The 17,472-nt window shown below is 42.4% G+C and overlaps 1 protein-coding gene across 2 annotated transcripts in view; it reads left to right on the top strand.

Moving 5' to 3' along the window:
* Positions 1-17,472, top strand: part of CDKL2 (cyclin dependent kinase like 2) — a 126,287-nt gene that overhangs the window by 48,658 nt on the left and 60,157 nt on the right. For both annotated transcript variants that reach the window (XM_069743504.1, XM_069743503.1), the window contains exon 3: positions 13,005-13,199. In XM_069743504.1, coding sequence (XP_069599605.1) covers positions 13,005-13,199 — 195 coding nt within the window. The remainder of the gene's footprint in view (positions 1-13,004; positions 13,200-17,472) is intronic.

Genomic DNA, 17,472 nt, shown 5'->3' with positions numbered 1-17,472 from the left:
GATCTTCCGGCTCTCGTTTAGTAGTTCTTGGAAACTACTCTGCATTAGGCCTTCAAATTGGGTATGGGGTGTAGAGAGATGGTGTGTTCCACTCCAAGGTGTTCCCCAGGTTGCCTTTCCTGAGCTTCGATCTTCCGGCTCTCGTTTAGTAGTTGTTGGAAACTACGCTGCATTAGGCCTTCAAATTGGGTATGGGGTGTAGCGAGAGGGTGTGTTACACTCCAAGGTGTTCCCCAGGTTGCCTTTCCTGAGCTTCGATCTTCCGGCTCTCGTTTAGTAGTTCTTGGAAACTACACTGCATTAGGCCTTCAAATTGGGTATGGGGTGTAGAGAGAGGGTGTGTTACACTCTAAGGTGTTCCCCAGGTTTCCTTGCCATTGCTTCGGTCTTCCGACTCTCGTTTAGTAGTTGTAGAAAAGTACACTGCATTAGGCCATACAAAATGGGTATGGGGTGGAGAGAGATGGTGTGTTACACTCCAAGGTGTTCCCCAGGTTGCCTTTCCTGAGCTTCTATCTTCAGGCTCTCATTAAATTGTGGTTAAATGGAACAACTGCATTTGGCGTACTAGTTGGTTTGGGGCCTACTATCGGTGTCTGCCACTCCTTGCTGTTCTCCTCCACTGAACAAAGCTGTGCCGCCTGTTTACTACGGTTGCCAATTTTGAACTGCATTTCGACTACTTACTGATTTGGCCCTACTCTCTGTGTCAGCCTCTCATTCCAGTTGTCCTCCACTGCAATGCCCCCTGGTTATTCCTGTGTTACCAATTTTGAACTGCATTTAGCCCACTTTCTTCTTTGGGCCTATATCTGTGTTTCCACTTCATCGTGCCCATTGCCCAGCCAGTGATAGATGAGTCTGCTGGTACATTGACCCATAACGCAACATTCCCCGTGCACGCTACACAACAACATTGTGACCCTGCTGAAAGTCAGGTTGCTCTTCCCGCATACCATACCACCTTACACGGGGACAAAGAGGAAGGTGCAGATGAAAGTGCAGGTTCCTTCATCAGGTGGGGGGAGGAATACTAGTTGGCGACGTCACTGGCACAGGGCCTCTCATAGTACGCAAAAGTGTTGCTGCCGGTGGGAGGCGCCCCCGCCGTGCAAACACACCGCTGTACTTTGAGGGGCCCTGTGCCAGTGCCAATGCCAACGAGTGGGCCCCCCCTGCTTGCTCAGGTTCACAGCACTTGCAAAGTTGAAATACTTACCTCTCCCTGCTCCACTGCCGTGACGTGGTCCAGATTTCCTGGGCCCACTAATTACTTGAACCAGCCCTACCCCCCACAACTTTAGCCAAATGACCCCCAATTTCAAATGCCTTCCAATTATTATAAGGTAAATTACGCTTGACAAGCTTCATTAAGAAGAATGGATGGTTTTGACATTAAAATGGCCACTCTAGGTGTTTTCCTGGCCCCCACTCACTGCCGACTATGCTGCCCCATTGACTTGCATTGGGTTTCGTGTTTCGGTCGATCCCGACTTTACGTCATAATCGGCCGATTTCACTCGACCCGACTTTGGACATAGTCGGGTTTCGCAAAACCCGGCTCGACTCTAAAAAGGTCAAGGTCGCTCAACTCTAGTCATCAAAGCAAAAGGTGGCTACTTTGAAGAACCTAGAATATAAGACATAATTTCAGTTGTTTCACACTTTTTTGTTAAGTATATAATTCCACATTTGTTAATTGTTAAATGAGAAGATGTGTCCAAACTTTTGGTCTGTACTGTGTATATATATATATATATATATATATATATATATATATATATATACACATAGTTATTTCATGGTAAGAGCTCCTTTATTGTATGCCCCCTCTTTGGTTTATTGTTTAGACCACGAAGTCTACTTAGAGTACCACAAGCAACATGTAGCCTGGCTTGATGGCTACTGAGACACTTTGGAGAAATGGCCTACCACTGGTTCCACCACCAAATCAATGTAATGCCAAGCTATTAATGGAATGGAATACTAGATGGGTCCAGCTACTGAATATTATGCAGCACACTCCATTATCCCAGGAGTAGGACCAATATGATGGACTGTTCATGGTTTTACCCACATGATCTCACATGCACTGAAATGAAGCAATGGAGGCTGGTATGGAGGTCTGTCATCTTCAGTAATGAGTCACACTTTTGTCTTGGATGCAATGATAGCCAGAGATTGGTGTCTGTGGGCAATGCCATGAAGAGACCTTCACATGAGAATCTCACACTATCAAACTTCCTGGATCATTGTGTGGGGTGGCAAAACATACAGTAGCCAGAACTCTCTGGTCTTTATTCCAGGTACACTTAAAGCTCAGCATTAAATTGATTTAGTTATGGAAGCAGTAATATGGTTATTTCTCAAAAATATCCCAAGAGCCATTTTTCAACACAATAATGCCACATTGCATATTGCTTGTGCTATAGTGAACAGCCTATGTCCCCTGATGTTTCCCATTGAGCGCATCAGGGACATCATTGGTCAGCGATTGCAAAGGGAGCTCTTTTGATTAGCCGGGCTGGCACATCATCATGATTGCAGTGTGACACGCACATGACATCATGCTAGCTGGGTTAATGCAATTTCAATACTAAGATGTGTATTTTGATTTTGTAATGAATAAAATATTTTGTGTTTTTTTTTTACCTTCTGTGTCATCACATCACCACGCACCTACAGCCTTGTGTTTATAGGTTGTCATGGTAGTGGTAATTAAGGTCCCCAGGCATGCCATCTCAGTACTTCTATTAAGCATTCCCATACTGCGTTAGGCCTTTCACACAACCTGATATTTCCAGTACCAGAAAAACTGGTACCAGAGATATCCATGTCTGTGTGACCATGTGTGTACTACGTGCGGCACACATGTGGCAACCATGTGCCACCTGTGTGCCGTATCAGTACCACAGAGACTGCCACCAGGGAAGAAGCGCTAGAGTAAGCGCTGTTCCTCGGCGGCTGGTTCTGAAGCCGGCTGGTTCTGAAGCCGGCTATCATTATTCTCCTCTGCTCTGCCAGCGATCGGCGTGAGCAGAGGAGAATGATGTCCAAACGATAAGAGCAGGTGGAGGCTTTTGGGACTCTTACCCCCTTCAGCACCATTCACCAGTGGTGACATCATCACTTGCATTTTCCCACAGTCCTGAGGTCACCGCAGTTCAGCCCGGCCTCGATGATGTCACTGCTGGTCAATGATGCTGTGCTTTCAGCAGCTCATTCACCAGTGATTTTCAGCTGGGACGGTCGCATCTTGGCACCGTCCAGGTTGAAAACTATTTAGCCCCCAGACATGGATTACAGCGTGGGACACAACAACGGACAGGTATGGTATATTGTTGGCTTTTTATTTTACTTTTGTTACAGGAGGTCGAGGGCTTCGCTGGAATTAGTCATTGCAGTAAGTATGGTTTAATTTAAAATATTAAAGGTGTCTGTGTTATTTTTTCAAATAAAGGATTTTATTCTGGCTGTGTCTTTATTTAACATATAACTATAGGATTACTACTGGAGAGGTGTCTTATAGACACCTCTCCATTACTAAGCTGTCCGCTTGATGTCACTTGACATTACAGAAGTGACATCAACCTCACAAACATAAACCCCACTTGCCACTGCTACAGGGCAAGTGGGAAGAGCTGGGCAAAGCGCCAGAATTGACGCATCTAATAGATGCCCCTTTTCTGGGTAGCTGCGGGCTGCTGTTTTAGGCTGGGGAGGCCAATATCCATGGCCCCTTACCAGCCTGAGAATACCAGCCCCTAGCTGTGAGCTTTAGCAAGGCTGGTTGTCAAAAATGGGGGGGACCCAACGCCTTTTTTTATTTTTTATTTATTTATTTAAATAATTAAAAAAACAGCATGGGAACCCCTCTATTCTTGATAACCAACCTTGCTGAAGCTGACAACAGGTGGCGGCTGAGGGATACCCCGATCATACTGCTGTCACTGTTATTAGCGGCAGCAGGTGTCGGAGATGGGAGTAAGACTCCGAAAAGACCCCACCTGTTGTCATCACTCAGACTTTATTATAACTCTCATCATTCTCCTCTGTTTGTGCCGATCAACGCAGAGCAGGAAAGAATGATGAGAGCCAGCTTCAGCACCAGCCACCGGGGAACAGCGGTTACTGTAGCGCTTCTTCCCCGGCGGCCGTCTGTGTGATATTGATGCATCACACGGACAGCATCCATGTGCGGCACGTGTTTACATGGACCTATTGACATGAATGGGTCCATGTCCATGTGATCCGAGCAGCTGCACAAAAACGGACATGTCTACGTGTGGGTCACTTGGACCCTCGGTCTGTGAAAAAACATAGATATCTGCACAGACCCATTCATTTGAATGGGTGTACGTGTGTCAGTGTCTCTGGTACATGTGAAAACTGTCACCACACGTACTAGAGACACTGACGTGTGAAAGAGGCCTTATGGTTAGGCATTATATTTAGAGGAAACATATCAAATAAATCAAGCACAGGCTTCCTCAAATCATTTATGCTTAAACATGGTTTACAAAGAAGCTGGGAACCAGGTAGAAGGTCATTTTGTTAGTTCACTGACAAGTTTTGCTTGATAAGCAGGTCTCTCCCTATTTCTGTATAGAGAGAAAGCAGAGCTTGGCCGCTCAGATGACGGTTCTTGCTGTTCCTAAGGTCTTTTTTAACTATGTTTTCTCTGAATTGCTGCAGCATTTAACCAAAATGTCTGACAGTTTCCATTTAAGGCCACATTCTCACTTTCAGTACGTGGTCAGTATTTTACCTCAGTATTTGTAAGCCAAAACCAGGAATGGGAAAAAAATACAGAAGTGGTGACTTGTTTCTATTATACTTTTCCTCTGATTGCTCCACTCCTGGTTTTGGCTTTCAAATACTGATGTAATATACTGACCAAATACTGAAAGTGTGAACGCTGCCTAATAGGAAAATGCTGACAGGACAATACACTAGAATTCGAGGCAAAGTCCCCTAATGAGCAAAAAAAAGTATTCCCCTTTTCCCATTAAACAAATCTAAACAAAGATATTTAGTATTGTAGCATCTGTAACCATCCGAATTATTACAATAAGACATTAATTGTTGCCTCAGAAACATTTACTTACAGTGACTAATATTAGCAGCTTTTTTTTAATAAACTTCTATAACATGTTAAATGTGTCATTTCAGCCTATCACTTTACATCGGATGGTTGCATTGGATATAGTTTTCTGTTTATAGCTTGATCTGGATCAACTAGGAGACGAGGTCAAAGATGTATGGAGGAGAAAGGTTGTGGATGGCTTTGTATGTCATGGTTAGGGTTTTGAACTGGAGTCTCTGGGTAATGGGGAGTGAGTGAAGCGATTGACAGAGGGGAGAGGCCGGGGAATAGACAGGGAAACAGTTGGGCAGCAGAGTTTAGAATAGATTGGAGGGGTGCGAGAGTGTTAGATGGGACGCACAGATCTGGAGATTGCAGTAGTCAAGGCGGGAGATGATGAGTTTATGGACTAGAGTTTTTGCAGATTCTTGGCTGAGGAATGTTCTGATCCAGGAAATATTTTTGAGTTGAGGTCGGCAGGAAGTGGAATGGCTTGGATATGTGGTTTGAAGGAGATGTCAGAGTCAAGGATTGTGCCAAGGCAGAGAGCTTGTGGGACTGGGGAGAGTGAGCAGAAAGTTCGTGATGTCACATCCACATGATGTGACATCACTAACCTCAGGGGTTATGTGACATACAATGGGTACAGAAAGTATTTAGACCCCTTTACATTTTTTACTCTTTGTTTCATTACAGCCATTTGGTAAATTCAATAAAGTTCATTTTTTTCTCATTAATGTACACTCTGCACTCCATCTTGACTGAAAAAAAACAGAAATGTAGACATTTTTGCATTTATTAAAAAAGAAAAACTGGAATATCACATGGTCATAAGTATTCAGACCCTTTCCTCAGTATTGAATAGAAGCAACCTTTTAACTAGTACAGCCATGAGTCTTCTTGGGAATGATCCAACAAGTATTTCACACCTGGATTTGGGGATCCTCTGCTATTCTTCCTTGCAGATCCTCTCCAGTTCCGTCAGGTTGACTGGTGAATGTTGGTGGACAGCCATTTTCAGGTCTCTCCAGAGATGCTCAATTGGGTTTAGGTCAGGGCTCTGGCTGGGCCAGTTAAGAATGGTCACAGAGTTGTTCTGAAGCCACTCCTTTGTTATTTTAGCCGTGTGCTTAGGGTCATTGTCTTGTTGAAAGGTGAACCTTCGGCCAAGTCTGAGATCCAGAGCACTCTGGAAGAGGTTTTAATCCAGGATATCTCTCATTCATGTTTCCTTCATTCATGTTTCCTTCAGTAGCAACCAGTCATCCTGTCCCTGCAGCTGAAAAACACCCCTATAGCATGATGCTGCCACCATCATATTTCACTGTTGGGATTGTATTGGGCAGGTGATGAGCAGTGCCTGGTTTTCTCCACACATACCGCTTAACATTATCACCAAAAAGGTCTATCTTCGTCTCATCAGACCAGAGAATCTTATTTCTCATAGTCTGGGAGTCCTTCATGTGTTTTTTTAGCAAACTCTATGCGGGCTTTCATATGTCTTGCACTTAGGAGAGGTTTCTGTCAGGCCACACTGCCATAAAGGCCCGAATGGAGGAGGGCTGCAGTGATAGTTGACTTTGTGGAACTTTCTCCCATCTCCCTACTGCATCTCTGGAGCTCAGCCACAGTGATCTTTAGGTTCTTCTTTACCTCTCTCCCCAAGGCTCTTCTCCCACGAATGCTCAGTATGGCTGGACGGCCAGGTCTAGGAAGACGTCTGTGGTCCCAAACTTCTTCCATTTAAGGATTATGGAGGCCACTGTGCTCTTCGTAATCTGGAATAGTGCAGAAATTATTTTGTAACCTTGGCCAGATCTGTGCATTGCCACAATTCTGTCTCTGAGGTCCTTGGCCAGTTCCTTTGACCTCACTATTCTCATTTGGTCTGACATGCCCTGTGAGGTCTTATATAGACAGGTGTGTGCCTTTCCAAATCAAGTCCTATCAGTATAATTAAACACAGCTTGACTCCAATGAAGGAGTAGAACCATCTCAAGGGGGTTCAAAAGGAACCAGACAGCATGTGACTTAAATATGAGTGTCTGAGCAAAGGGTCTGAATACTTATGACCATGTGATATTTCAGTTTTTCTTTTTTAATAAATATGCAAAAATTTCTACATTTCTGTTTTCAGTGAAGATGGGGTGCTGCAGAGTGTGCATTAATGAGAAAAGATATGAACGTTATTGAATTTACCAATTGGCTGCAATGAAACAAAGAGTGAACATTTAAAGGGGTCTGAATATTTTCCATACCCACTGTACATACTAGCATTACTGCTGTAGCCCTTGATTGGCTGCAACTTTTTCTATGGCACATCGCATCGCCAAGTGCAGGAAAAGTAAAGACCTTAGGGATCATCGAATAGCCTATGCTTTTTACATTTTAGAACATTTACTGCAGTTAGCTACATTTTTTAAATAATGAGCTAGATCTCCCAAAGCAGAATACAACCTTTTATACTCAGGTCTTTCGCTTGTCCTGTGTTTCCTCATCTTTTAATGCTAGATTAATTTCTTCTGTTGCACATCACTATAATAAAAACTAGGCAACAAGCTTGAAATACTGCAGATCAAGCGTGACAGCAATGGTTGTGCTTCGATGCACTTGGCACGACTGCTGTCTCAAATATGTTGTTTACTTCACTTGCTTCTATGACTGAAAAGAGCATTTAATAAGGTGATTTTGAGATTAAATGTAGTAAGCTGAAGACAATTGGAACTTGCTGAAAGCCGTGAGACAAAGGTGAGAGAGCTACCTAATCACGTTGGACACATGCCTGTTCACATTATGTGTGCAGTTCACAAACCTTCCTGAATCCCAAATTCATTTAATAATTACCAACAAATCAACCATCCACAGAGAGAAAGGAAAGATTAACCACACATTGACATACATCATCAGTATCATCAGAAATGATCAGAACTTATTAATGAAACATTCCATTTAGTACATGGACAAAACAGAATTCATCATCTTTCCCCCCATCTCACTCTACCCCTCCACCAGACCTATCCATCAATGTCAATGGCTGCTCACTTTCCCCAGTCCCACACGCCCGGTGCCTCGGGGTGATCCTCGACTCTGCCCTCTCTTTCAAGCCACATATCCAAGCCCTTGCCTCCTCCTGCCATCTCAAACTCAAAAATATTTCCCGGATCCGTGCTTTCCTTGACCGCGACACCGCAAAAACGCTAGTGCATGCCCTTATCATCTCCCGCCTCGACTACTGCAACCTCCTACTTTCTGGACTCCCCTCTAGCACTCAGGCACCACTCCAATCCATAATACCCTCTGCTGCCCGACTAATCTACCTGTCTCCCCGCTATTCCCCAGCCTCTCCCTTATGTCAAGCCCTTCACTGGCTTCCTATCACCCAGAGACTCCAGTTCAAAACCCTCACAATGACATACAAAGCCATCCACAACCTGTCTCCTCCATACATCTGTGACATGGTCTCCCGGTACCTACCTACACGCAACCTCCGATCCACTCAAGACCTCCTTCTCTGCTCCCCTCTCATCTCTTCTTCCCACAACCACATCCAAGACTTCTCCCATGCTTCCCCCATACTCTGGAACTCTCTACCCCAACACATCAGACTCTCGCCTACCATAGAAACCTTCAAAAAGAACCTGAAGACTCACCTCTTCCGACAAGCCTACAGCCTGCAGTGATCCTGAACTTACTGAACCGCCGCACAACCTGCCCTACCCTCTCCTAGTGTTGCATCACCCATCCCCTGCAGACTGTGAGCCCTCGCGGGCAGGGTCCTCCCTCCTTATGTAGCCATGTGCCTTGTTATTTGCTCATGTTTAATGTATTGGTCTATATTTGCCCCGTATTCACATGTAAAGCATCGTGGAATAAATGGCGCTATAAAAATGTATAATAATAATTTAGTAGAAAATTGTTCAAAGTGTACATGTCATTTCAAGTAATTTTTCCAAATAAGCTGTCAAGTCAATGTACATGAGGAGCAACATTATTTCTGGACATTTTATGACTTGTATCCTGCATTTTTCACCAGTTTTCCTCTCTGCAGACTCAATCTCACATTTTCAGTCCACTCTAGTTTAGAGTGAAACTAGCTGCTATGATTCCCCCTGTACACAACATTGAAAAACAGGGATTCTGCTCTTTTATGTCTGTGTAGCATATGTTCAGAAGCAGCAACATCATGAAAGACATATACTGTTCAGCTTCATGGAGGACATTATTCATGAGTACTGAGCTGTGTGGCTGTGAATCCAAAGCCATCTATATGGGCATATAGATCAAATAAAATTGATTAAAGTAATACCTTGATAACTGCAATCCGATGTCTTATTCCAGAAAAATCCATTTTTTTCTTATATGTGAATGAGCTGTTCAGGATCATGGGTTGAACACCGAACTCTCTGAGATTCTGCCTCCGGAGTATACTGTAAATGACAGGGTGAATTACTAGACATGCGAGACATGTAATGACTGACAGCTTGCACTTCTGATCTACATATAGATGGCTTGATCCTACTGATAGATTCCCTTTAATCCCTAAGAATAAAGAAATTAATATAATTATATTAACACCTTTTTAATTACTGACAGCTAAACAACATAGACTTGTGGAAAAGTATAGATCTTCTATTATAGACTCACTTCCTATAAATTCCAAATTCCCAGCTGACCTGGTTTTATAACACAGAATTGAAATAGGGGGCGGAGAGAGATATATTTAGTTGATCTAGATTCCCATTCATGTTGGTTACATCAAACTTGAAGGTGGAGTTTCTAACATTCCTAAAGTGTTTATGCCTCTGTTAACTGGCTGTCCCTTCAAAATCTATACCTGGACAACTCAGACATCTCCACATAGTCAACCCCAGACATGGACATATCATAAGCGCAACCTGTGCAGACACACAGGGGCACATGAGGTAAGGGGTCACGTCCAAACCATGTGGAATGTGCATTATGCCTGCAAAAGACTCCTATACTGTTCATGCACGGGGGCCCTCTTCTGTCTGGGTCCATCCCTGAGTCAACCAGCATCAAGCTTGAACATGGACATAATAATAGAAGTATTTATGCATACTTGGCAAGGATAACTTTAAATCCTACGGTTTACTGTTCTGCCACACGTACGGTACTCTTCAAGACAGGGCTTGATGACTGAAGTAAGAGAATTGCCAGTTATCTGATACGAGGTAATGTGACAAAATTACCTATGTGCCAACACCTTGCTTAATGAAATGGTGACCTATCCCTGAACCACTTGTATGTTTCGCTTGTTCACATCTGTTGCCATGAAACAACTTGCACCAACTTTGCAAAAATAATGATGTCCTTGTAATGTTCCAATATATTTGGAGGAGGAATGTGGAAAAAATTCTGGTGCATGCTTCAAGCAAATACCTGGCGTAGACTTCAGATTGTGGCACATAAATCAGTCGAAACGTGTCAAATTTATTAAAAATCTAGATCCAGGAAACGTCGTTGAAGATATGCCCTACAGTGTTTAAGTGTGCATAATTTATAATTAGGATTCACTCAGGATGATACATTTGGCTCATCTTAGGCGCTTCTGTCTAACTTTACACCTCCTTCTGATGGACTTAGTACACAACAATACTTTGGAGCACATTGTCGCCTTTAAGCCATGGTCCTCTTCCTAACCACTTGTCAATTAAAGCTCGAAAAGTCTAACACATATAATTTGATGTAAGGCACATATCGTATGTGTAGTTGTGGTACAGCTTTGTGTTGCACTAAAACAGTGTCTAATGGTGGGTTTACACATGGCCAATCTATTGCTTAAATCTGTCCTGTAAATCTGAATGAGGTTTGTAATAAATTACATGCTACAGAGACATCCCCATTCACATGCATGGAACTCCTTTTTAGGTTACAGAAATATCACTGTCATTTTGAAAAACTTTTAATAATCACAAGTACAAAAATGTAAATGTATGTAAAAAACAACTTTATAATTATCTTATCACAAAAAAAAATTTTCTTTACTTGTAAACTACGGTACTTTTTGGCCTCAGCCCACCTTCTGAACTCATTTACTCTGAAATATAGCTAAAATTATTTAGTTTAAAGCATGATATACTTCCATATTGCAGAGATATCTGATTGCAGCTGCTTATAGAAATAGGGGTATGGGGGACTAGAGTGAAAAAAAATAGCCCAGGAAAACACACAGGCATGCGCTGCTACTAGTGTTTTAACTCATTCCCAAGGTGAATTCACAGCAACACAGCTCAGTATTCCTGTATGATGTTCTGCTTTTGCTGATTCTGAACAAATGCTACATAAAGACAGGAGAGCAGGAATGCCTCAATTTGATTTTCTGTGAACCGTTAATGGATTCTGTCACCAGATTTTTGTTACCCCCTTAGTGATGAGGCAGGGCTATACAGAGCTCATGAATATGGAGGGCTACCTTGCATCCTGCTGATAAAACAGTGATTTTATAAAAACTACACTAAGCATTCAAGTAAGTGACACATCACATCAGGGTTTCCATGTCTACGTTATGCGGCTCTCAGATTAAGTGGCAAAAACCTGGCGACAGATTCCCTTTAGGACCCCTTCACACAGCAGTGTCCCCAGTACGTGTGGTACACAGAGCCATTATCTATAGGTCTGCACACAGTGTATGTCTGATGCTGTGAGCGGTGACGTCAATAGGGTTAAAGCAGTTCATAGGCTGGCTCACACAAAGCTTACCATGAGACCCGCTGCCTGTGACCTGTGACATTAATTAAGCCATCGATCGTCACTGCAGCCGTGTTCTCATGCTAAGCTCAGTGTTTTCCGGTTGGCGTGGTGAGCGGTCACATTGCTGATGTCACCACTCACCACACCATCCAGATGGAGCAGAGTTGGAGATCGTTATTAGACCTCATCATTACAGATTAATGGCGGACAGGTGAGGATTACATTGATTTTTTTTATTTTTAGGTTAATAAATGGGTAAAAGAGGGTAATTGTCAGGGAGTGAGTAAAAGGACTTTTCTCTGTGTGTGTCTTTATTAATTTTGACTATGGAGTTAGTAATGGGGGTGTCTGATAGACACCACTCCAGTACTAACCCTTAGGCTTGATGTCAGCGGACATAAAACAGCTGACATCAACCCCAAAACTATTACCGCACTTGCCAACGCACCAGAGGAATTGGCAGATGTAATGGATGCGCCATTTCTTGGGTGGCTGAGAACTGGTGTTCTTAGTCTGGGAGGGGGCCAATATCCATTGCCCCTTCCGAGCCTATGAATATCAGCAAGCAGCTGTCTGTTTATTTTTTGTTGGTTAGTAAAAATAGGGGCACCCCACGTCATTTTCTATTGGGGCCCCCTTTTTACTAACCAGTAAAGGCTAAGCAGACAGCTGTGAGCGGTTATTAAAAACCTGGGAACCTTTATGGCTATTGGAACCTTCCCAGAATAATAACAACAGCCCCCAGCTGCAAGCTGTTTGTTTTCCCTCAGCTGGTTAGGAAAAATAAGGGGGAACAGGCGTCGATGATGAGAATTGGATTCAGCACCCAGCGCCTGGGAACAATACTAACTTTACTGCGTTTTCCCCAACGTCATTACATGTCACACTGATAGTGCTCACGGATGGCACATGAATGCCAGGCAGAAGTTACAAACAGACACACAAACACAGATACCACCAGAACTATTTTTCCCATACAGGCTATATCAGGACTTGTGAAGGGGGGCCTTAATTGTAGACATCATAACGGCTAGTCTTCACTCACTACTGCATAGACAACTAAACATTAGACATACAGCCTGCAGAGGGGTCAAAACTAGAGAAAATGGTAGTCAAGTCATATAATGGCCAAATATAGTAATCAGAACACTTGTTTTAAATAATTTAACAATTTGCTAAATGTTTTCTTTTCTCTTTGTTGCCACAGCAATTATGCCATGAAAACTTGGTCAATTTATTAGAGGTCTGCAAGAAAAAGAAGCGCTGGTATCTAGTCTTTGAATTTGTTGACCGCACAGTACTTGACGATCTTGAACAGTTCCCAAATGGGTTAGATTTCACCAGAGTCCGAAAGTATTTATTTCAGATTATAAGAGGGATTGGATTCTGCCACAATCACAATGTAAGTAGCATAATACATCCTCTTTATGTTTGACTGCATTATTATGAGCATTCCCATCTAGTTCTAGGTTAGGCTTTACTGTAGTTTTTAGTGTTAAATTAACTAACACTATAAGTATATAATTTGTAACCAGGACAGTCCCAAAGCTAAAATTTAGTTATAAGGATTTCTGAAGATTTGGCCAGCACACAGGAAATTTAGTGTACTGGGTGACATTGGTAGGTTCCAATTCCTCTTTTATTAGAGTAGCATGTTTCTGATTTTGCAATGTGTGAGAAGATACACAGTCCAGTCCATAGAATAACAGGTTAAAGGAACTTGAAAACACTTAAAACTTAAGTGCCTCATGAGTGTAAAGTTCCAAACAAAACGCACCTTATATTTCAACTTCCTGGACTGGAGTGAGAAGTGTTATTTTCAGATTAACCACCTAGGTTTGAAGGGATATTTAAAGGGAAACACCAATAAAAGCCCTAGTGTCCCTCTGTGAATTCGTACCTAAAATCCAGATGTCTTAAGCCATTGTTTTTGCTCTGGTGTTCTACATAATGCGATATCTGCTAAAATTTGCCTGGATTGCTGCATTGCATTAACTCCTATGTTTTATCTGAATATCCCAATATTTGTTTCGGTCAAGCATTTTTCAAAATGACAGCTACATAAGCAATTAGGGGTATAACGCCATATATAGATACAATAAACTTTATTAAATAAAAAATAGATAAAAAGGGAGAAGCCAGACGTGAAACTCGTGTTAGGTGTGTTCTTCCAGGTATTTTATCTCACCATGGGTAAATATATTATTTGAGAACTGATTGGGATATTTAACCAGTGTATGTGTGGGTCACATTAAACTTACACACTAGATACCTTTAAGTGTATACCACCAGTAGAGGCAGTAGTATTGTGGGATCTAATCATACAGTTAGGGCCAGAAATATTTGGACAGTGACACAAGTTTTGTTATTTTAGCTGTTTACAAAAACATGTTCAGAAATACAATTATATATATAATATGGGCTGAAAGTGCACACTCCCAGCTGCAATATGATAGTTTCCACATCCAAATCGGAGAAAGGGTTTAGGAATCATAGCTCTGTAATGCATAGCGTCCTCTTTTTCAAGGGACCAAAAGTAATTGGACAATGGACTCTAAGGGCTGCAATTAACTCTGAAGGCGTCTCCCTAGTTAACCTGTAATCAATGAAGTAGTTAAAAGGTCAGGGGTGGATTCCAGGTGTGTGGTTTTGCATTTGGAAGCTGTTGCTGTGAGCAGACAACATGCGGTCAAAGGAACTCTCAATTGAGGTGAAGCACAACATCCTGAGGCTGAAAAAAAAGAAAAAATCCATCAGAGAGATAGCAGACATGCTTGGAGTAGCAAAATCAACAGTTGGGTACATTCTGAGAAAAAAGGAATTGACTGGTGAGCTTGGGAACTCAAAAAGGCCTGGGCATCCACGGATGACAACAGTGGTGGATGATCGCCGCATACTTAATTTGGTGAAGAAGAACCCGTTCACAACATCAACTGAAGTCCAGAACACTCTCAGTGAAGTAGGTGTATCTGTCTCTAAGTCAACAGTAAAGAGAAGACTCCATGACAGTAAATACAAAGGGTTCACATCTAGATGCAAACCATTCATCAATACCAAAAATAGACAGGCCAGAGTTAAATTTGCAGAAAAACACCTCAAGAAGCCAGCTCAGTTCTGGAAAAGTATTCTATGGACAGATGAGACAAAGATCAACCTGTACCAGAATGATGGGAAGAAAAAAGTTTGGAAAAGAAAGGGAACGGCACATGATCCAAGGCACACCACATCCTCTGTAAAACATGGTGGAGGCAACGTGATGGCATGGGCATGCATGGTTTTCAATGGCACTGGGTCACTTGTGTTTATTGATGACATAAGAGCAGACAAGAGTAGCCGGATGAATTCTGAAGTGTACCGGGATATACTTTCAGCCCAGATTCAGCCAAATGCTGCAAAGTTGATTGGACGGCGCTTCATAATACAGATGGACAATGACCCCAAGCATACAGCCAAAGCTACCCAGGAATTCATGAGTGCCAAAAAGTGGAACATTCTGCAATGGCCAAGTCAATCTCCAGATCTAAACCCAATTGAGCATGCATTTCACTTGCTCAAATCCAGACTTAAGACGGAAAGACCCACAAACAAGCAAGACCTGAAGGCTGCGGCTGTAAAGGCCTGGCAAAGCATTAAGAAGGAGGAAACCCAGCGTTTGGTGATGTCCATGGGTTCCAGACTTAAGGCAGTGATTGCCTCCAAAGGATTTGCAACAAAATATTGAAAATAAAAATATTTTGTTTGGGTTATGTTTATTTGTCCAATTACTTTTGACCTCCTAAAATGTGGAGTGTTTGTAAAGAAATGTGTACAATTCCTACATTTTCTATCAGATATTTTTGTTCAACCCTTCAAATTAAACGTTACAATCTGCACTTGAATTCTGTTGTAGAGGTTTCATTTCAAATCCAATGTGGTGGCATGCAGAGCCCAACTCGCGAAAATTGTGTCACTGTCCAAATATTTCTGGCCCTAACTGTATATACAGCAAAAAATCCTGTTATTTGCAAGAACTTATAAGACTATAAGTATTATTCTATTTATAGATTTTTTTTTGTTCAGAAGTATATTCTTGTTGCCTAAATGCTATCTACTCTATAGATTCCTCCCATCATATACACACAAATTATATTAATCATATGTCTCTTGTGCATAGAAATTTTTTTTGTGAATGCATTATTTAATTGAACTAATACATGATATGGATACCCTCTGTAAAACAAAGAACCCAGGTGAGACACATTTCTGTTTTACCATCTTGCCACGACCCAACAGGGGTTGTTCCAGAGGATGGCACAACACACACACAATGGAATGGTAAAGGGGAAAGGAAGGCCCTTACAATAGGGAACAAGGGATGGAACACCTCCTGAGATCCAACCTGTGCCTGTCTCTGCACTCCCCTAACACCCTAAGCGGGTCCTTCCCCCCGGTTGCCGTCACGTACCTCGTCCATAACTGTCACCTCACACTGCCCTGGCTACGTCACTGGCCAGAAAGGGTGCTAGCCTCACCACTGCAGATAGTATAAACACAGGGGATAGTGACAAGCATGAGTCAGACAAGGTAATACACAAAAACTTAGCTGCAGATTCCTCTGTCAAGCTCCACACCACGGAGGATATGGAAAAGGGCCCCCAAAATCCACAGAAGACACAGATTCAGTGCTGACACCAGAAAGCTGCAACGGCACGGCTGGTCTACATAGAAAACTCTATTACCAACAGTCAGCTGATGTGTCAGGTGACTGTTTAAAGGATGGTGGGAGTGGTCACCACCTACATCAACTGACCAGCAAACACAGCATCTGCCAGCAAGGAAAAATACATTAACCCTTACTGATCTGAAAGGAATAAAGCTACATTTAAATCATAGAGGAAACCAGAGCTGAATCATGACACATCTCCTTTTCATTTGTTTTGTTTACTGTGGTATTTATTTAATAATATGTACTGTATCCACATATGGCTAATTGCTGATATACAATGGGTACAGAAAGTATTCAGACCACTTTAAATTTTTCACTCATTGTTTCATTGCGGCCATTTGGCAAATTAAAATTCAACGCAATTTTTTTGCATTAATGTACACTCTGCACCCCATCTTGAATGAAAAAAAAACAGAAATGTAGAAATTTTTGCAAATGTTTTAAAAAAGAAAAACTTAAATATCACATGGTCATAAGTATTCAGACCCTTTGCTCAGTATTGAGTAGAAGCACCCTTTTGAGCTAGTACAGCCATGAGTCTTCTTGGGAATGATGCAACAAGTTTTTCACACCTGGATTTGGGGATCCTCGCCAGTTCCGTCAGGTTGGATGGTGAACGTTGGTGGACAACCATTTTCAGGTCTCTCCAGAGATGCTCCATTGGAGTTAGGTCAGGGCTCTGGCTGGGCCAGTCAAGAATGGTCACAGAGTTGCTCTGAAGCCACTCCTTTGTTATTTTAGCTGTGTGCTTAGGGTCATTGTCTTGTTTGAAGGTGAACCTTCAGCCAAGTCTGAGGTCCAGAGCACTCTGGAAGAGGTTTTCATCCAGGATATCTCTGTACTTGGCCACATTCATGTTTCCTTCAATGACAACCAGTCGTCCTGTCCCTGCAGCTGAAAAACACCCCCATAGCATGATGCTGCCATCACGTTTCACTGTTGGGATTGTATTAGGCATGTGATGAGCAGT

The sequence above is a fragment of the Ranitomeya imitator genome, chromosome 1, assembly GCF_032444005.1.
Source record: "Ranitomeya imitator isolate aRanImi1 chromosome 1, aRanImi1.pri, whole genome shotgun sequence".
Taxonomy (NCBI): Eukaryota; Metazoa; Chordata; class Amphibia; order Anura; family Dendrobatidae; genus Ranitomeya; species Ranitomeya imitator.
Note: the sequence above shows the minus strand (reverse complement) of the source record. Positions and strands in the feature narration are given on the sequence as shown.